General features: G+C 36.1%; 3 protein-coding genes across 4 annotated transcripts; 1 reads left to right on the plus strand and 2 right to left on the minus strand.

Annotated features, from left to right (window-relative positions):
- Positions 1-3,759: 3,759 nt before the first annotated feature.
- Positions 3,760-5,300, plus strand: LOC310731791 (apoptosis facilitator Bcl-2-like protein 14). The gene is made up of 6 exons (XM_083551655.1): positions 3,760-3,779; positions 3,980-4,214; positions 4,303-4,386; positions 4,492-4,550; positions 4,632-4,904; positions 5,184-5,300. Exons 1-6 carry the CDS (start codon positions 3,777-3,779, stop codon positions 5,217-5,219), a joined length of 690 nt encoding a protein of 229 aa, XP_083407781.1. The 5' UTR covers positions 3,760-3,776; the 3' UTR covers positions 5,220-5,300.
- Positions 5,301-5,666: 366 nt separating this feature from the next.
- Positions 5,667-11,195, minus strand: tph2 (tryptophan hydroxylase 2 (tryptophan 5-monooxygenase)). Of its 2 annotated transcripts, none has more exons than XM_083551653.1 (11): positions 9,615-11,195; positions 9,205-9,348; positions 8,916-9,099; positions 8,605-8,705; positions 8,429-8,496; positions 8,146-8,342; positions 7,584-7,719; positions 7,348-7,474; positions 6,857-6,952; positions 6,645-6,778; positions 5,667-6,539 (listed from the first exon to the last, which is right to left on the minus strand). In XM_083551653.1, exons 1-11 carry the CDS (start codon positions 9,900-9,902, stop codon positions 6,365-6,367), a joined length of 1,650 nt encoding a protein of 549 aa, XP_083407779.1. In that variant the 5' UTR covers positions 9,903-11,195; the 3' UTR covers positions 5,667-6,364. The 2 variants fall into 2 exon arrangements, with proteins under 2 accessions (XP_083407779.1, XP_083407780.1); XM_083551654.1 differs by having other exon boundaries at positions 8,605-8,744.
- A 141-nt stretch (positions 11,196-11,336) lies between these two features.
- tbc1d15 (TBC1 domain family, member 15) lies at positions 11,337-20,621 on the minus strand. The gene is made up of 17 exons (XM_083551652.1): positions 20,469-20,621; positions 19,483-19,581; positions 19,211-19,285; positions 18,370-18,499; positions 17,077-17,281; positions 16,086-16,188; positions 15,771-15,971; positions 15,368-15,496; positions 14,760-14,863; positions 14,566-14,660; positions 14,034-14,150; positions 13,786-13,886; positions 13,516-13,615; positions 12,827-12,924; positions 12,608-12,724; positions 12,169-12,255; positions 11,337-12,020 (listed from the first exon to the last, which is right to left on the minus strand). The coding sequence occupies exons 1-17, from the start codon at positions 20,490-20,492 to the stop codon at positions 11,817-11,819; spliced, it is 1,989 nt and encodes a 662-aa protein (XP_083407778.1). The 5' UTR covers positions 20,493-20,621; the 3' UTR covers positions 11,337-11,816.
- Positions 20,622-21,345: the final 724 nt, after the last annotated feature.

A 21,345-nucleotide genomic window follows, 5' to 3' on the forward strand; every position in this document is an offset into this window, starting at 1 on the left:
ATCTAAGGGAGTTTTTCCTTGCCACTGTCGCCACGGCTTGCTCATCAGGGACAAACGCACACCATTCACCTACACTGTTGTTTTCTGTAAAGCTGCTTTGAGACAATGTCTGTTGTGAAAAGCGCTATACAAATAAACTTGACTTGACTTGACTTGACATCAGAGCGCACTGATTAGTCTAATCAGCTACAGGTTTGGGTCCAGCACAGTCTCATGGCATTTTGTGAAAAAGTCACGAAATGTAATCTACTGATTTTTGTTTATATACACAAATTTCCCTCTTTTTCTGTGTCACTGAGGACGACTTTTCTATGTAATGTATACAAATAGGAAGTATTTTCGCTGGCTGCGCAAACGTTTTCTTACTGCCACTGGATACGACACACGCTGTATTGTTTTTTTATTGTTTGTTATTGATTTTTTTATATCTTCAAGCACTATTACTCAACATTTAAGCAGGAGATTCTATCCTTGTTTTATTGTTTTATATTCAGTTAGCTAGTCGCTATTATAAACCATCATCAGTGGTTCCTTCTAGTCAAAATACAGTAAATATATTCTCCTAGTTAATTAAAGAGACTGTGTTAATTACAGCACATGTTATTTACAGTATAACCCTTAACCTTACCCTAATCCTAATCCTATATTTTCTGCCTTATTCTCTAATAAATAATTGGAAAAAGTAAACCTATGGCATTTCTGTCAGCATTACCTATGATCCTCTGCCTCCATTGCTATTGAGACGGAGCCAGATGGAGGCAGTCGTGCTGAGTGTCACTGAAAAAGAGGGAAATTTGGTTGCATGAACAACGAAGATTAAAGTTTGTAACTATATCACGAAATGCTTGTTCCATCCTGCTCTGTCCTCCACTTGTGAACCGCTGCCACACTAAAGTTTTTACTATCTCTCTGATAGGTCAATATCAGAAACTTTTTTTTCAGCTCAATTATATCCTTCACTTGCATTAAGATCTTTTGGACCACGTAGTGAGAGCTACCAAATGATAATTCAACACCTTTCTTCATCTGCATCTTGCATCTGCATTTTGATCTACTTTAGTGATAAAGCTAATTTTAAAAAGTTGTCACAGTTCAAATACTATAATAAAACTATAACATAAACCCAAATGTATCTCTTGTGCTTGTAATAGATCAAAACATTGTAACATTTTAATATGTGAAGAAAAACATTTGACATGCAAAAATACTTTAAGCATTAATAATGGGGATGATTGGATGAATGGATGGATGGACGAACAGACGGACAGACAGACAGACAGACAGATAGATAGACAGACAGACAGACAGACCCTAGTGTACAGCGTGTAGTGCAGTGACAGTAACCTTTTACTGAAGCTGCTCCTCTGCCTGGAGATGATCCTGTGCTGGATGGTCTATGATTGACAGGAGTCTGCTCAGTGAAGGTTTTTTTGCCACTGATATCAGGCTGTGCATTAGCCTATAATATGCAGTTTCATATTTCTTAACCTTTTTTTATCTCACAATTCTGAGGGAAAAAAAGTCAGAATTGCGAACTTTTATCACAATTGTGAGATATTTGTTTTATTCAAAGGCGGAAACGGGTTTTCATAGTTTTGTTTTGTTGATAGCACATACGCGGAACAAAAATACACACACACACACACACACACACACACACACACGCACACACAGGGTAACGCCTACCGTGTCCCAGATTGTAGAGAGATCAGTTTTAATCACACTGTTAGGACAAGTGGCTTTCCGATGTATTATACATACACGCTCTGTAGTTATTGAGCTCAAGTGAGCTGTGGGCATTGGGAAAAAGTGAACCTGATCTGGCAACCCTGACACCCGGTATTGAGCTTGTGATCACGCTTGCGTTACATTAGTGAGTGGTGAGTGCTATACAGTTTTCAGTCCTAGCAATATATATTTTATAAAACAAGAATTATTAAAAATAAAACTTCCTCTCCAAAGAGCACTTGTTTATCATGGTATTGCCTTTTTGTAAATGTGAAAGTAAAACTATAATTAACCGGTGAAATCTTCAGAATGCAAACTATTCCTTTAAATCAAACCACATACAGAGTCCTTAAGTGGACTTAGTAATGGAAATAAATAAGATGGGAAATAATTGTAATGCTTTTTCAGCTCTGGCAAAACTTTTGCAGCCTCCCGCCGTCGATTCCTTTAAAAAACGGTCACTTGCTTTCGGTTTGAGTTGAGGAAAGTCGGCGATTCACACACACAACTCAACAGCATGGTGCGGGTCATAGAGTTTGATTTGGAGACCGGATTCGAATTCGAAACGAATTCAAGGCATATTTTTTTTCCTCACTCAAACGATTGTCTCGAAACCATGACACGTGCATGAGTCATTACGTAATCCACGTATTTTAAACGCAAGGGCGCGAAAGCACTCAAACGACGCGGCGCAAATTCGAGCTCGCGCGCCGTCGTGAGACGTCCTCCTGGAAACGCAAAATACAGACAAAAATCTGTAAAAAGGTTCCCAGTCTTTTTCCTACTAAGAAACAAAAATCAAACTTGATTGAGGGCCGTGGGCTGGAAATTAATTGGAAAAAATGGAATTGGAAACTACTGGGACGTAACATTGGATTATACAAAAAAATTTAATATTAAAATCAATGATTTAATCTAAAAAAAAAAAAAAAAAAACTAATTAGACAACAAGACTCGATAATCTGCCTAGCTAATGCAATTATATTTTCAAAGTTATAGTCCGGTGAAACCTATAATACAATGTGAACAATTGAATTTATTGTTTTGTATTGTATAGTTCAATGCCTCATATAGCTACAGTATTCAGTGACCTCTAATTAGAGACATGAAGCTGGTCATTTCTGTTTGAAAAGGATCCTTTTACTTTTGGTTCCTCATTGGTCCAAACAATTAAACTCTTTATTTACTCTGATTTCGCCTCTAAAGTTAGGCCACATCTTAAATAATTGTCTTTTCAACAAAGTTTACAAAATATTCATAATATATTTTCTACGGCTTTCGACCGATATTGATATTTAATCACGATTAATCGCATGATTGTCATGAGTTAACTTGTGACTAATCACCACTTAATCGCACATTTTTATCTGTTCTAAATGTATCTTAAATCAATACTTTTCAAGTTTTTAATACTCTAATTAACATAGGCATGGACAAATATGAATGCTTTATGCAAATGTATGTATTAGTGAAACCAGACTCAGCATGAAGACAAAATATTCTTGTAAATTTTTTAATGTAATTATAGCATTTTAAATTACGTAAATCATCAGGACAGCAAACTGGACTTTTGCTATGTTTCTACACGGACAGTTATAATTGCCGTGCATGGAGGATTTGGTGCTTGATTTGAGACGGCATTCATTTTACATTCATTGTTTTATAAATATCTGTAATTTATATACACATGTACCTGTAATAAATGTAAACCACCCTAGTTTATTACTTGAAAATATTTCAACTTTCCAAATACTTTTATACAAATTACTTAAAATTAGAAATCGAGAGAATCCTTATGTTTCTCTAAAGCATTTAGTTTTTGTTTTTTCCTCTCTTTTTCTCTTCCTCTTTTGTTTTGTTTTGTCTGGGTTTTTCTCACACTCTCCTGTGTGTGTGTGTGTGTGTGTGTGTGTGTGTGTGTGTGTGTGTGTGTGTGTGTGTGTGTGTGTGTGTGTGTGTGTGTGTGTGAGATTGTGTGTAATTGTGTCAATTGTGTCTTGTGATATTGAAGTAATTGAGAGGGTAATTGAGATTCGTCCCCCCAAAAAATGGTGAGCGAATGTTATTCAAATAGTTTCATAATTAATTTTATCACCATATCCCATTAAGGGTTTAAAAGACACTAGTTTGTTAGTCAAAAATAGAGAGTAAATTAAAAACGTTGTGTAGGCTGTGCATCTGTATGGTATGCTGAATACTCCAAGTGGTCTAAATTGTGCAGCCTTGAGAATGTATTTTCATGTATTTATAGTGTTTCATTCCTGTCATCAAAATGGAGACCATGCAAGCTGACGGCCAGTTTACTACCGAGTATAAGCTTCTGAAGATTTATCATAAAAAAAGAAAGCAAAAATCAAGAGCAACACTTGAACACACACTCAACTATAAGGAAACGTTAGTTAAAGATGGGCTGCCAAGAATTCAGGCAGCCAGTAGTCATAAATTCCAGAGTGAAAGTGTCTGGGTTACTGCCTCTGGAAAGACTGGTAAGACAGCTGACCAACCATTGAGCACAAAAGCCTACCTGAGATGATAAACACTTGCTTTAATCCTATTTCAATGTTATGTCCTTAGCTGCATTGGATCAAGTGGCTGATAAACTGACTCACATTGTAGACCATGTACCTCCTGTTCAGGATCAAGTAGTAACAGACCATGGTAGGTTTGTTTACCTGTGAGTCTTTATCCAGCTTTCCTATTCCTAAGAATGTAATGATGTATATAAATGGACTGGTTTTTTGTGTGCCTATTTTATGTGATTAGATGCCGTGCAACGGCTTGTAAGTTTATTGAAAGAATATGGGGACCTAGTGAATGAAAAGGTAAGTATCTTGACAAAATAAAATGTAAATAATTCTCATGTGCATGTTTTACAAATCTTTACCCTTGTTGTTTTTACACAGATTGTGAACGATGAGGAACTTTTAAGATATTTCCAAGGCCCCTTCTCCTACAGCCTTTTTGACCAACTGGCCTCAGCTTTCATTTACAGCATGGTGCCCCCAGGCAAGCAAAAGGAAGAAGATGATAATCAGAAAATAAAGATTGCTTGGACCTTTGAAATGACCAGCAGGCTAAGCACCTTGGACCTGCAGCCTATGAATAGAGTGATGGGATTCGGGGCCCGGTATGTTCATCAACATTTTGCTCCATGGATCCAGCAACATGGTGGCTGGGTAAGAGAGCTGATTCATGTACATAAACTTAAAGTTTGAACATAGAGCACAAAAACCCTATTATATATACTGTGTATATGTGTATGTATATATATATATATATATATATATATATATATATATATATATATATATATATATATATATATATATATATATATATATATATATATATATTATTTTTATTTTTTTTTTTTTTTTTCAATGTGTCATAGGAACACTGTTATATATAAAATTATAAATGGTATTACAATAAGTCTCTTTCTATTCCCAACACAGGAAAATGCTTTTGAATCTGATGAAGATGTGCAGTAAAAAGGCACTGTCACAACTACCTTATAAATAAACACCGAAATGATTTTTTTTCTCATAACACGAATTTTACTGAAATGTCAATGATTTGTCTCAGTGTTTTTTTGTAAGTATTACTCGTATTATATCATATGTATAATAGTCACCTTGAGTGCATCATCCTGCACATGGTGGATTCTAGGAACACGGAGTAAAGGTAGGAACACACCCAGGGCTATATGTGTATATGTTGACATGTTGTATGTCACTGTTACTAGAAATATGTTCAGTGTTGAAAACAGAATAAAAAACTAAGACAGATAAATAAAAGACATAAAATATATGCTTTAATAAACAAGCATCTGGTACATTTATCAACTGCGAATATAACCAGTACATCTAAGCACTATCCAGATAAAGCTACTGTAGTATTCACTCAAACATGCTGCAGTTTTATCCATTGATATTCTATACAGATTTTAATATGTTTTTAGTTTATTTTAGGCACAATACTATTAACATTCATCTTGGCCTGAGTGATACAAATAAAACACACATTGATTTATGATTACTTTCATTTCAGATTTAAATAGAGGCACAGAGAGGTAACACATTTAATACTAGACTCTTTATGATAATCTTTTGGATATATTTATTTCCATTGCCATATCATTTTTCTCAGTCCAAAGCAACAAAGCAGTTCTATATGATTCAAATATAATGTACAACAGCATTTATTCTAGATTATTCCATAGACTGGGTCTGTGAAGCAGACTGCTTCTAATTGACTAGAACAAATTGGGGTATATTTCTGCCTTAGCATCTGGAATCATCAATCTCAAACTTCCTGTTTGCTCTCTCATAATGAAGTTGGACCTAGTCAGGAACTTGGGCAATTGGATTACAGAATACTATGATTAGCAAATTACAATCAGCAACCACAAACGGATGCATGCTGCCGCCTCTGTAGTAATGGCAGGCATGTACAAATGAATAAACTGACTATGAAAGCTGGAAAACGCATGAAGACACCAGACAGGAAGACCATGCTCTGCTTGACTTTGGGATCAGGTTATATTATAAAGAACACCATTAGACACTAGGAAATGCAATTGCAGCTTGGTTTTCAATACAAAGCAGAAAAAGGGTTACAACTAATTTGAGTGCTTCTAGATGCCAAGGTACTTGTTCATTTTCCCCAGTGCATCACAGACTGTAGTGAGGTCACTGCGGAGGTCATGCACCACATTTTCTATGCTCCTGGTGTCCTTCAACAGGTCAATGCTCTGGGTGTATGGGTTATAGTAGACAGAGAAGGGCCTCTTGATCGTTTTGGCAAATTCCCTGTGGAGAGGATAACCGTCACTTCAAATCAAAAGTCATTAAATCCATTAAATCAATAAATAAATAATATTTAGAATTGCACAGATGTTTCATTAATGATATTACCTCATCTTTTCTTTGGCCTCTTCAAAACTCTCTGAGACAAAGTAAACATCTTGAAAAGTTGTGATGAGGCACTCCTGGTAGCATGTAGTTTTGGGATCAAACTGCTTCACTACAGCTTTTTCTGATAATGCATGCTGTAAATTCATGGTGGGTAGTTTAGGAAAGTCCCTCTTGTTTCATTATATTGTAAAAACAAAAATAAATGTCTGTACCCTTAACTCTCCAATTGACGAAAGCAGTCCTGCACCATAGGCTCTCAACTGGCCATCTTGTTTGCACAGGCCGAACTCAATGGTGAAGAAATAGCACTGATAAAAATTTAAACATTTAAAAAACAAAAAAACATCATATATGTGCATTTAACAACACAATAAATAATACAGTACATGAGAGGAATGTATTGCTAATATGAACCTTTTACAAAACAACATAATGTAAAGGAAGAAAGTTTCTTACTTGCTGTACCTTTTATATTTCAAGCTAAACTCTCTCAATTTTATTTGATTCAATGCAAATGTGCCACCAAAGGTCAACTATGAAAGTGAAATGATGGTTAAATGCCAGTGCCAGCCCTTGTGACCTTCTTGCACTGGTATAATCTCTGCATTTTACAGAGAGCCTGCCAATCAACTAGGCAGTGTGACATTTAAAAACAAACCTACACAGTGGGGGAAAAAATGGTCTCATTTTCAGTCTCACTTACAGTAGCCAACTTTTGCACATCTTCATCTGAAGCTCCAAGAGAAGCTAGGCCAATTTCCTGTGAGAACTGAGAAAACTTGGGATCTGCTAAGAGTGGGACATGACCCAGGAGCTCATGGCAAGTGTCCCTGAGAATTAATTACATCATTATGAATTAAGTATTTGTAAAGTAAAGCAGTTACACACATTTAGATTTATGACTATGTAATCACAACTAAGTGAAAAGACAGTACTCACGGCTCTGGTGTGTAGAGTGGGTCAGTGCTGTGGCGTACATATTGGGTGCAGTTAAACACTCGATATGCCAGACCAGCCAGAAAGTCTCTAGGTGACAGGTAACCAGCCACAGGCCGCACTGTAAACCCTGACCTTTCTACAAATATTAAGGCCAAATTCTATAATCAATAAAAGGTCAGGCTAGCTTCTATCAGTTCCATCATAAGAAAAAATGGCATAAAGATTTACTTATAAAAACCACACTACCAACATTTAAGTTAAAAATAAACACAATTTGACTCAATTTAAAAACAAAATACTTTGTTCAATAATAAATAACCATAAACTCTTCACCTGGATGCTGTTGTGGAGGTGCAGTGAACATAACAGAAAATGAGTCTTAACATTATTATGCCTTTTCCCTTTCTGATTCTAATCTTCAACCAAATTTCAAAATATTAACGAAAATTGGATAATGTCAGCCTAAATGCATGGTCCAACAAGCTAACCTGAACAACTAAGTTGTAAAAAATAAACTTTTTTAGTAGCACAATTGAATTGTTATAATCATAAATCTATTTACCTCTTAGGAAGAGAGAGACATCCTCCAGCTGGGGGATGTTGTCCTCACGATATCCACAATGTTTTGTGAGCAGTGGGAGATTTTTCAAGTACTCGCGACAGGCATGGGTGGGATAAAGTTTAGTGAGCTCCCGGAACACCACTCCCCAAGTCTTCACCTCCTCTTCTGTGTACTCAATGCGTGGAATGGGCTGGCCACTGTAAATTACAATTTATAAACCATTATCATAGTTGTGTAATCTGTGTGTGAGAGAATGTACAAACTTTCACTAACAGTTACTAACAATTTGTAGTTCATTGCAACCTCTACAAAGTACTTCCTCCTCTGCCTATAGATGTTGTCTTTAAATCCCTGAAAAATACAATACAGGAAATTGATTTGTTTTCAGTTGAAAGGGCTTAATTATTGAATCAAGACATAAAGTCATATGTCATAGTGTCTTAAAATGAGTTCACTTACAGGATGATCAGCATCCAGCTCTGAGCCATACATAAGCACTCTGTGTGAGCACTGGTCCAATTCGGAGATCTTCTGAGGAAACCAAGGGACGCCTTCAACATCTGGCAAGCCACCCAAAACACACACATAGTCCAAACAGTCTAGAATAAAGACCCAGGAGAGGCAGCAGCACTTTCACCATGGATATGTATTGAAATTATTTCAAACATTCTCTACTTACTCCTAGTATCACAATCTTGTATTTTATGTATTTTAGATATCTTTATTTTATTGTGCTTTTAAAACATACTTGTTGTATGTCACAGACTCACCAGCCTCTACTGACCACACATTTTGCGGTGTGTTATAAGAGATAATGTTGACATGGTCTTTGAGGTGCTGCACCAGCTCGTTGAATTCCTTTTTTGTGCAGTTACACTCTGCATATATCTCCACCTCAGAGGCAACTCGCTTTGATTTACGGGATTCAATGTGGGCCAGATTGATGTGCTTTTCCTACAGAACCCACAGAAATAAAATCAAATGGAAATATTTAACTAATATTCTTTTGACTAATTCTTTGGCGCATTAAATCCTATTTCTCATCCACCACCGCCGAACCTGAAAAAGCCGAAGAGATTTCACCAGACATCCCACCTCGTTCTTCAGAGAGAAAATCAATGCTGTTTTACTGCTGTCACAAGATGAGACTGTATCCTCTTTGTCTGTTTTCTCATCTATGCGACTAAAGGATGTTCTACGAAGCTGCATAAAAGTAACAGAAAAAAAAAACAGGCTAATTACAATTTTACAGTATTTTACTGGACAGAAATTCAACAGATAGTGCTTTCAGGTACAATTGCTATAAAAGTTCTTAAATTTATGACTTATGTCATAAAAGTCACGTTTATCATCCATTATTTTCCCACAATTTCAATTTCAGCAATACTACATACAGTGCACTTGGTTGACACGTGTACAAATTGTAGCCTTAGTAATTTCATCTTATTCCACATTATTCTTATTCTTACCATATTTCCTAGGTGCTGCTGATCAAGTGTAGCTGAATCCAGAGATAATCCCCGACGTGCCCAGTATTTGCTGGAGAACATCATCATTGATGGTTGCATCTTTGGAATTGCTTCCTTACCCCTCTTCCTCAGCAGCCCCACCGGTGACTTTGGGATCTCAGGACCTTTTTTCTGATTTTGGGGGTCCGATGGCACAGGCATTGTTTCTTGAGTATTGTTTTTGCTGTGCATTTCAGAGTGCACAGGGAGTGCCTCGGACCCCTTCTTCTTCTGTACCTGTGAAGCCATTGGATGCTGAGTGCACTGCTCTACACTGCACTCCACCTTCTCGAGCACTGCCAGAGCCCTGCTTATATAGCGTGACGAAAGACGTTGATAAGAACTCCTCTCTCCTGCTGTCTTGCGTACATTGGGAGGCTGATGCGTGGATCATAAAAAAAAGAAAAGTTATATTATGTCAGTAGTTTACTGATCATGTATTACCAGTCTTAATCTACTCATGATCTGGTGTAGTATAAAGCTCTGCACAGATCAGGTTATGTTAATCTATATCCACAGCAAAAGAATAAGGCATTAACATGATTGAAATTGATATATAAAATGCAAAAAGTGAACAATTTTATATTACCTGTCTGACTTATAGCAATATAGTTTCTTATTTAGATATTTATAGTAAGGTAAAATAAACAAACTAAAGCTACATAGATTTTCTGAGACTTGTACACTTGGCCAATGAGAGATAATCACCTGTCAGAGCAGAATTAGTCACCTTGTGGGTGTGTTTGCAAATGTGCACTGTTTAAAGACCACATTGAATAAATGGTGTTGGCTACACCATATAATGCAGGCGCTTTTTTAATGAAAGCAAGCTGAAAGTGAGATAAAATTACAGCTCTAAGGCAAAGCTATCAGTCGCCTCTAAGGCAATTTCCTGTATAACAGGAAATGAAAGAGCCAGTGACTTGGGAGGCGATCCTGGGTGCCTTTGTTGTGAACATTCGGTTCTGTTATGAGCCGATAAAAGATACTTTGGTTCTCTGTCAATATTTTCCACCCACTTTTTCGCCATCACATCCCGAAATGTCAGACCAAAAATTGAAACCCAGCGTCTAAAAGAGAAGCAAAATGCCACTAAGTTTGCTCTTTGTGTTTTAAGTGATTTGAATTCAAAATGCATAGCCCAGGGTATTATCTTAAATAGAACACCTTTTAAATACCTTGTGCTGTGTGTCACATGATAATTTATGTAAAGACTCCTTCCAGATTATTACTACCCTACAAAAAAAGATTGCCAAAAAAAAAAAATGTATTAACAAATTATTTTACATTCAATCTATAAATGATTAAAACCATCAAACAACATTGTGTCAAATGTTGCCAAAATATGACTACGCATTAGTCCAAAAGAATAATTTTAATCAATATAAAAGTAATAAATCTGATTTATTAAGCACATTTAAAACAATATTTGACCAAAGCCCTGTAATGTATCAATGTGTACCCATAGTGTACCATACATGCATATGTATTCAAAACAATGCATTGCATGCTATACTTTATATTATTTAACAATAAAGTTCAATGAAGAATGCTAATAGTGATGTTTGTTCAATGAAAAATGTTGATTATTCTTTATTATGCATGTCCCTATGCAGGACTACAGACTCAAAAATACTGATAGCATGCACATCTGCATATCATCAACAGATCTGCATCATTACAAATGGTTCACTTGACATTTTTATTAAAGAGGGTGCCAGGTCACATGAAATAAAAACATGACCCGGGTGTTACCATTGCATGTTACATATTTCTTACATATGAGTAACAAAAAAAGTCAAAAAAGCCACCACTATGAGGAGACCAGATTTTAATTGGTTCAATTGCTTGATTCAGAAAAAATTGGGGGCAATAAATCAGCATTTAAAATCAACAATGGAAATTCCATTTTTACATATCGAAAACTTTATACACTGAGAAGGAATGATTACTTCAATGAAAGACAATATGGTACAAGAAAATTACAAAAATAATAATTTTAGGATCACATTAGATCCCAATTTTACATTCATACATATTTTTTATTCTATTGTTTTATCCAGGGTACTTTACAATGTAACATCTGGTAGCAAATATCTACATGATACCAAACAACTGTTTATCTTACTGATATACAGGTGCTAGGAAAACATAGGAAACGTCCTATGAAATAAAGCCGACTTTACACGTGTTGTGTGATGTTTCTTGTAACAGTCCATGGCCGTTAGAGTAGGCCTGGTCTTGTCTGTGTGCAGATCTTGGTGAGGTCTGAGGTGATTCAAGCACGCTGTATTCGCTGGTTTCTAAAGTAGAGCTCTCTGTGACTGTGTTCAGGCCTAGAATCTCGCTCACGGAATGGGGCAAATCCTAAACATGGGGGGAATAAGTCTTGAACATTAAAAAGTCTAGTCCAACAATAGACTCAATGCAACAGGTGTAAAAGTAACATCAAATAAGATGCCAACCATATAATTCTGAAAGACTACTAGTCTTCCAGTGTTTGCTTTACCTTTACCTTGCAATTCTTTAACTGCATATGTATAGCCTCTGATTTGATAAGGATTTCTTCAATATCGAGTTTCATGGAGAGTTCATTTATATGCTGTTTAAAACAAAGAAGGGGAAAAAATATATAAACACATTCAACAATCCACAAAAAAGGAAAAAAGTAATGTATATTATTTGCCAATATAAATTGAAGCCATCATACAACCCCCTGTGGTGTTAGTTTACAAACAGGAGATTTATTATATACACTGTTGATTTGAATGACAGCTGGCACTGTTGTCATAAATGCGCTAAACTCAGGTTATAGAGAACTAATCAGCATCTCTGGGAATTCAATGGTACTGTAGTAGAAATGATAAGCTGGGGCACTAATGTAGTAAAAAATTATTTAATCATTTTTGTTTTTGCAGGAAATGCCAACAATCTGCAAGTATTTATGAGCCTACCTTAAGAATTTCATTAAATCCATAATGTCTGTCCATTATTTTTTGTTTTTCTGAATCCATAATGGCACAGCATACCAGAAGGTGAAAATTCTGGCAAGGCAGGCCTGTCCACATCACCTGAAATAGAAAGAATGCTTCACTAACACAACTCATTTTATATATCCCTAAAACATTATTTTAAAATTATATTGCTTATATATTTGGATTGATGTAGCAGACCTCCCAGAGGCGAAGCACATCCTGGAAGTAGAGTTCCCTCTTGAAGCGAATCAGGAGCCAACGAAAACAGAAATAGAGATACCCAGAATCCTGAGCCTCTGAACAAAGAAAAAATGATTGCAAGAAAGTTAATGCAAGAGAAAAAATTTCAACATTAACATGTCGAGTGCAGCAATTTCTTCAATGCAACAGATATAAAATGAACATTCCTGTTCCTGACAGGAGTGGAACCTAATGTGCTACTATTGTTGAAGTGTTTAACATGCTGAGAATATTTTTTGTTTCACCACAGTTATAAAGAATGATTATTTGACTAACTATATCCTTCATAAAAGATCAAACCAAGCTCTCCAATTAACTCTCACTTTCAATTCCAATCACAGACCTGGTCTGATCAAAACTCTTGTTTTTCCACACCATTCTGTGTAAAATGTAGAGATTTTTGTGTGAAATCTGCAGGAGACCAGCAATTTAGCAATCAATGCTGCCACACTACTCGGCGGATTCAATAACTGCATGTATGTGCAGGTGTTCCTAATCTGGTGAATGGTAAATGCTGCAAGAGAGATATGGATTTTAAGCCTCAGCGCTAACATTTTTTAGGCGGGACACTGTACAGGAAGCTTGTCAGTAATGCATGTAGCAATCCAAACCAGGTTATGTCAGATTAGTAAACAAGAATCATTTACCCAAGTAGTTCCAGAAGGCTAAGTCTAGAAGTCGTAGCAATGTACTAAGCTGGATCAGCTGAGTCTTCATTCCCAGCATCTGCTCCTCAAAGTTCTCATGCTAAACACCAAAAAAAAACACAACAACCCCAGAAACAACTTTATTCAAACACCATTGTGACTGCATTAGTCTAGATGCTCATTTTTATATTTACTACTCACACACAAGTTTTAAAAAGCAATAAGCAGAAAACAAGATATGCAATGCATATATTTGAAAAGCGCTGGTACCATTTGGTCCATGAAGGAGGCAAAGCACCAGAAGGCATCCACTTCATTCTCCATAACAAAGAGGATGGGAGAAAGCAGATCACTCATGCCTTGTACATAGCCTGCACCAAATCATATCAAACTGAGTTTAGGCATGCACAGGAAGCTATTACATATTTCAATCAAGCACAATTTTCACAAAGCACTTACAGTTGAGCAAATTATGTGAATAATTATACAGACTGTCCCCCATTCCCCTCACCACTCACCCAAATCAAAGTCATACATGCAGTATGTCATTAGGATGTCATGTAGCAGTATCAGCCCAGGATTGTCAAGGCCCTCATAGAACCTGTTGTTGCGGTCAGTCCTGTTTACATCTTTCTCTATGGGTTAAAAAGATATCAGACAAATTCTTCAATTTTGAACTGTTTAAAAACACACCTATTTTCTACAAGAAGTAGGTATTCATTCTTATTTTAAATCATTAATATTTCGTAACATCCTAGGTCAAGGTCTGGGTGGATCCAGAGCCCAATGTCAGTAACACTGAGCCCAAGGTGGGAAAATTAATTCCGGTCAGGAAGGCACTCTTTGACAGGGCATAAGGTGCACATACATTCACATACTCATTTACACCCCCAAGCAATTGAGCACATCTGAATAATTAACAAGAATTGTTGAATTCCTTATTGTCATGGAATAATTGAATACTTATTGTAACGTTGCTTTTTCTGAACAATAAGTTACATTTACTTCTTAGTGGAACAAAAACAAAACAGCATTTTTTTGAACACATACCAATAAGGCTTTTATAATCCCGTAACCTGGAATTTCTCTTCTCCTGTTCCTCACTCACTGATTTCCACTGCAACTTCATTCTGAAGTACTCATCCCTTCAGTTCACAGACACAGGCAAACAAAAACAGGCTTTGCTATATTAAAACCTTTCCACACGAGGAAAACTCAGAGACCGTCTTGCAGACTAAACTTACGTTTTCCTTTTCTGCAGATTTTTCCTTTCTTCATGTGTACTGTCCCATGGATAATAACCCAGCAAAAACTTCCAAGCGTCTTTTCTCACGGCATGGCACAGGCCCTTAAGCAAAAAAAATAATAAATTAATAAATAAATGAAAAAAAAAAAATAAATAAATAAAATAATAATAAAAAAAAAAACGTTACGTTTAAATCATTGCCAATTGTGTGAATTAATCAATAAGCGCATCTTAATTCAGTTTTGACTTAGGTTGAAGATTTCATTATTGAAATATAATGTCAAAATCATATATATAAAGAGAGAGAGAGAGAGAGAGAGAGAGAGAGAGAGAGAGAGAGAGAGAGAGAGAGAGAGTTAAATTAAATTACATGCATAATGACTTTAAAAATAGTGACTGTTAGCAGTGAAGGTAAAAATTTGAAACAGGATGTTAAAACATTTGAGAGCAGGGTTTCTATCAACCCACTGGAAATGAATGCATCAAAATAAGATGCCCAATACAGTATTACAAAATCCAAAATAACACACATTAACTGTAAAGTACCCAAATAAACACCTTTTTATCTTCACATATTAGGTAGACATTAAATATATTGCATTTTACCCCTTTAAATATAAGGTGCTTTAAGTGAGGCACATTGGACACCCTTCCCTCTGAGTCTTGGTGCCTTTCCCAGTCCTCCATCATTACTGGCTCTCTTCTCTGCACCTCTGGCCTTGTGCCCAAGTCAAACTGCAACAAAAGCACACATCCAGACAAATGCAGTCAGCACAAGTTTTACTGTTAGAACTGTTTAAAAGCAGATGTATACAAATCCCTACTTCGGGCCACTGGGAAAAGCTGATTACATGTTGTAAGTTGCCAGTATAATAAGTAAACTATTACCAGTTGAGACTAATTATTTAAATGTCATGGCTTTTACAATTACTTTATTTTGTTTGGATATAGTGAATATAGGCAAGGCCATGTTATAAGACAGAAGTGAAACTGATGTGCAGATACTTACTCTGGTGATGACCTCGAAGCCAGGCTCCTCCTGCTGGTTGATCTCCAGGCCAGGGATCAGTTCCCCCAGAATGTCTGCCACTTCCTCAACAGGGCGCTCAGATTGGCATTCAGACTCAGTTGGCCGAAAGGCATCAAAGATGTAGTTTGTGACTTTGGAAAACCCACCCAAAGTTGTGGTGTAGGGATCCTTTTTGAACTTCTGCTGGCAGCAAATGAGTCTGATCAGTGTGACGACAGATTTCTTTTGGTGCAAATCTTTTAATTATGCACAATATCATACTTTTAAATGGTTTTCCCAAAAATAGTCTCATACCTGAACAAGGCCATAATTAGAGTCATCTAGAAGATTCTCAAAGGACTGTGAAATTGCTTTGTTATATGTGGCAACTACCAGAATGTTCTCATCATCATTACTCCTTTAAAAAAAGCAAAAAAGCAAAAAGGCAAAAGCAAAACAATCTCAATTACAACATAAATAGTACCAAAATATCTATAGAACAGTTAAACTTATGACATCACAGGTCATATTCCTGAATGGCATGAAAAGCCAAAGCAGAGCCCATTTCATTATGAGAGCACAGATAAGAACTTTAATAACAGCTATCTGTTTCTCAGCAGCACTGCTTTGAACATGCTCGCAGCTTGATTTATTTATTCTGTTGTGATATTTAATGTAGGGTAGGAAAGGCACTCATCCACTTCTATCATGAATCTTCAAAACCAAATGTAGAGCCTGACATCAGCCAATGCCATGCCCTGTCGTTCTAACCGCAAGACATGCTTTTTAACAGGGTTTTTTGAAAGGAACTAAAATTCCCTAGCAAAAGCCTCAAAATTACCATATAAATAGTTTTGCACAGAGTTCCTTACTATTTTAGAGTAGTAATCTTCAAGGGGAAATAAAAGAGAAGAAAATTCTGTTTTTGATTTTTAAAGGCAAAGCTGCAGATGGCTTTTTTGCTTTTGTAATCTTTTAAATAAATAATCATGAAAAAAAAAAAACCTTGAGAAGTTTTCTGTGAAAATTTATGAATAAATGCTTCAATTAAAATTGGAGTATAATAAATGTACCGTGCAGAACATCAAAAGCTAGAGTGGTACTGCACTCTGCTGGACAGATCGTATAATTACAGAAAAACTAAATATTAAAAGCTAAAGGAAACAATCTAAACATCATTTCATGTCAACCTCTGTTATAAAATCTAGAAAGTACAAAAATAATCAGATCTTTTTGAAAAAAATCAACCTTTTTTTTCTTTTCTTTCACTTTCTTGTGATGACAATTGCCCAGACTCATTACTTACTTGCTGAGATGCACAGATTTTCTTAAGCCATCTAGGAATCCTTGGCTGCCTCCTTGATGGAAGTGAATGGGAGGCAATGTTGTGTCATCCCTCAAGCAGAAAACCAGGTATGACCAGCCTTCATGTTTAACTGCGACAGTCCTGAGTTCACTGACATTAAAGGAGAAGGCCCACTTGTTGCGCTCATTAAAGTGGTTTGAACCACCTAAAAGAAATGAGATGAATCCTGTTAAAAATGCACCATTTCAAGTGTTGAGTCTTAAATACTTGTTACTAACCATAAATCTTATAGTTCAAAATATTGGGGAGATGGTAGTTTAATAGTTATGGCATTCAACTTCCAAAGGTTGTAAATTAAAATCCCAGCCACACCAAGTTGGCACTTCTAGGCCCTTAACCCCATATCTGTGCAGTTGAATGAATATGATTATTGTAAGTCGCTCTGGATTAGGGCATCTGCCAAATGCCATAAATGTATTGTTTGTAATGTTTATAGTGGTGGACAGCTACAAAGTAAATGTACTTTATTACTGCATTTACTTTACTGAAATATTTTAATTTGGGAAGACTTTTACTTTAACTTCACTACAATTTAAAGTCAAATATCTTACATGTTACTCGAAATTTCGGGAAAAAATCGGTCGTTCCTTTTTATTTATGAGCGAGTAAAAAAACTAAACTGGTCAAGCACGCAGCAAGCCACCAATCAGGGTTTTTTTTTTTTTTTAAAGTAGAGAAGAAGAGCCTTTATGCATAGTGAAATTATTTTCTTCGTATATCCCAGCTGGTTTGAAACCTGGGGTCAGAGCGCAGGGTCAGCCTTGATACAGCACACATGGAGCACAGAGGGTTAAAAACCTTGTTTAAGGGCCCAAGAGTGGCAACTTGGCGATTCCAGGGCTTCATCCAGACCTTCCGATCAGTAACCCAGAGCCTTAACCACTGATCATTTTAATAGATATCTATCAGTGTTAATATCATTCCTATTAATAGATTGGTGTGCTAAGAGTAACATTAGAGCCTCTTCACATAAACTGAGTTGATTAAGTAAGAGTCTTGTGACAAAAATAATAATAGTAACATTACAGCCATAATAAATCATAGTACTTTGAATACTTAAGCACATTGTAAGGCAAACACTTTAGTACTTTTATTCCAGTGAAAGTTTAAAGAAAGCACTTTTACTTTTTACTGGAGTAATATTTTACCAACTGTACCTATACTTTAACTCAACTACATGGTTTGTGTACTTCGTTCACAAATAAATGTTTCACTGTGTAGCGTCAGTCTTACCCTCTCCATTGGTATGGACCTTTTTCTTAAAGGAGACGGTGTTAACCATGTCCCATTCAGTTTCATAGCTTAACTGCGGGTCCAAAGGGCGATTGGGCCTCTGTGTCCACTCCACCACTGAGCTGGAGTCCTTCACATTGCAAAAAAAATAAATAATAATACATTTGGTCGAATCCAAAGACATTATACAATTATACAAAAAATATTATACAATTTTAGATTCAGCCACAGGAGCATTCATGAAGTTAAGCACTGATTTTGGCCTGGGTGCAGTCTGTGTAAGCACAAACTATACAATTATGCAATTCCAATTTTTCGTTTTGAAGATAAATATATGGGTATAGTGATAGTCAGTTGCCCACAAATGTCTGTCCATATAGTTTATATGTGGTTAAAACATGCATTTGGGCCTACACATGTTACAAATGGGAGGAAAACACAAAGAAAACAGGGAGTGAACACATGAGCCATTACAATTCAGAAGAATAGCTTTGAAGTAACCTTGACACAGATGACATGTCTGGAAATGTACTGAAGGAATAATCAGCATTCTACCAAAAGAGACTCCTTAGATTGGGGTTTTTTATAAAGATCGAAAAGAGCACGGTCTAACGTTTAAAAAACCTCCCATTAGTGGTCAACTGGGTGGATAGCTTGTGATTGTGAAGGCCATATCTTGCAATTTGCATAATTTTTTACAATCAATAATGTGTACAAAACTAGACCTTGTGCCCTGGGGACAAGCAGATCTAATGCATGTGTCCTTTAACATTTTTGTTACCAAGATATATATTTCACACAGTCCACCATATAGTAAAACAAATAAACAAAAAAAGCAAACCTTGCAGGCACAAAGCATATTTGAAAGATCCACCGTATCCTCCAAAGGTTTGTACTCCACAAATGTTTCACCATCCTAAAGAAGAAAAAGTAGGACTTTTCTTGTGAACTGTTTACATTGTAATTATTCCTTCAAATGTATTTAACAACAGTTTCAGTGTATAGCCGACTCTCCTTTTTAAGTAATTGTGTAGTGTCAGTGCTAAGTAATGCAACAAAAATGCAAAACCTATTCAAACAGAACACATCCCGTCCTCGACAGGCCATTAGTACCTTGTCAACGATCCGGAGGAACCCTGCTATTAGTGAATCCTGATCCTCGGATTCGTCTGTGTTTGTATGGATGAACACCCCTTCATGTTCAAATATGATCTGCAAACATGAACACACAAGATAACAATGTGTTAGTTTACTTTAGTTTTATATCCTCGGGCGGACCGGCAACATTCCACTGAGAGAGACAACCCTGTGGAATTAAAGCTCCATGTCTGAGGCACCGATAAGGGGCAATAACAAGTTTCACATTTCACCAGAATACAAAGTGTGTAGATGTGTGCTCATATAGACTGATCTTCTGATTCATGATAATGAGATCCCACCTAGTCATAAGGAAACAGTTTGACAGCCCAAAATAAAGTGAGATCATCTCAATAAATATCGAACTTGTCAAGTTTGTAATTATATTTAAGAAGTCACTGGTCGTAAAAAATAACAATTCTTGGGGGTTAAAATAACCCTTGAAAATAACGTATGAGCAAGTTTTACTTTGGGTTGCTAACTTATCTAACTTAGTGCAACCCTGAAAAGAAGGCTAGCAGACGAAATGAGCTATCAATTTAACATGTTAAAATTATTTTAATACAGTTAGCATTAGCAGACTACGTGTGATTAAATGGTACAATTAGGTCAGTGAATAATTCCGGTACGAGACAACTTCTGTCAAGCTAACAATGCTAATTTGGCCATTTGTGGACGTGACCCATGTGCCTTCGTGGCATTCCGGGCAGCTAGCTAGCTAAACAAGTCTATTTGTCCGGAGGTGCTAGTGCTAACATGCTAACATGCTAACAACTACAGGCTAAAAACAGTATTCGGTCACAGTACTACGTTAACTTCTGCTCTTTTTTGTTCCAGCGGGGTCGGGCAGCGAGGCCACACCGACGCCCACGCCACAGAATCACGGCACGTACTGCCAGGGACGATCTACTTTTCAATTGTTTCGAGGTTCGCTACCATGAAAAGTCCTGTGCTTTCAGTACCTTGGGAGGAGTTGTGGCCGCCATGTCGCCTGCTATCGCTACTCGACGTCGCGCCGCTCACGTGCCTGTCAGCTTCCACAACAACACTGACAAGTCATCTTTCGCGTGGCCCTGTCTGCGCATGCGCAGCCCCAGCGGAAACCCTATGTGAACCGTGTGAATAATATCGGTATCAATAGCGTTGGGTATTTTAGGATAAGCAGCAAGTGTCTAAACATGCATTCACATGTTTTAAATTGTATAATATAATATAATATAATATAATATAATATAATATAATATAATATAATATAATATAATGTAATATAATATAATATAATAAAGTTTATACATATAGGTTATTTTATGTTATATTTTAGGATAAGCATTTAAATGATTTTATATATAAATATATGTATATGTATATATATATATATATATATATATATATATATATATATATATATATATATATATATATATATATATACGTGTGTGTGTGTGTGTGTGTGTGTGTGTGTGTGTGTGTGTGTGTGTGTGTTTCTGAGGCTGGTAACTCTAATAAACTTATCCTCTGCAGCAGAAGTAGCTCTTACTGTAAAAAAAAAAAAACCTATCAATTTAAAAATAAAACAGTTATGTTGGTCTTTTGATTACTAAAATAAAAAAAAAAACCATGCGAAAATAAAATAAAGACTACAAACTGTGTAGTGCATATAATTGTAATATCGTTCTTACTGTAATATGATCATGATGATAATGATGATGATGATGATGATGATGATGATTATTATTATTATTATTATTATTATTATTATTATTGTTGTTGTTGTTGTAAAAAAAACAAAAACAAGAATAAGCTGCCATTTTACCACATGGTGCTCTGTGGTTCACTGCT

The sequence above is a fragment of the Silurus aristotelis genome (assembly GCF_946808225.1).
Source record: "Silurus aristotelis genome assembly, chromosome: 10".
Lineage (NCBI taxonomy): Eukaryota > Metazoa > Chordata > Actinopteri > Siluriformes > Siluridae > Silurus > Silurus aristotelis.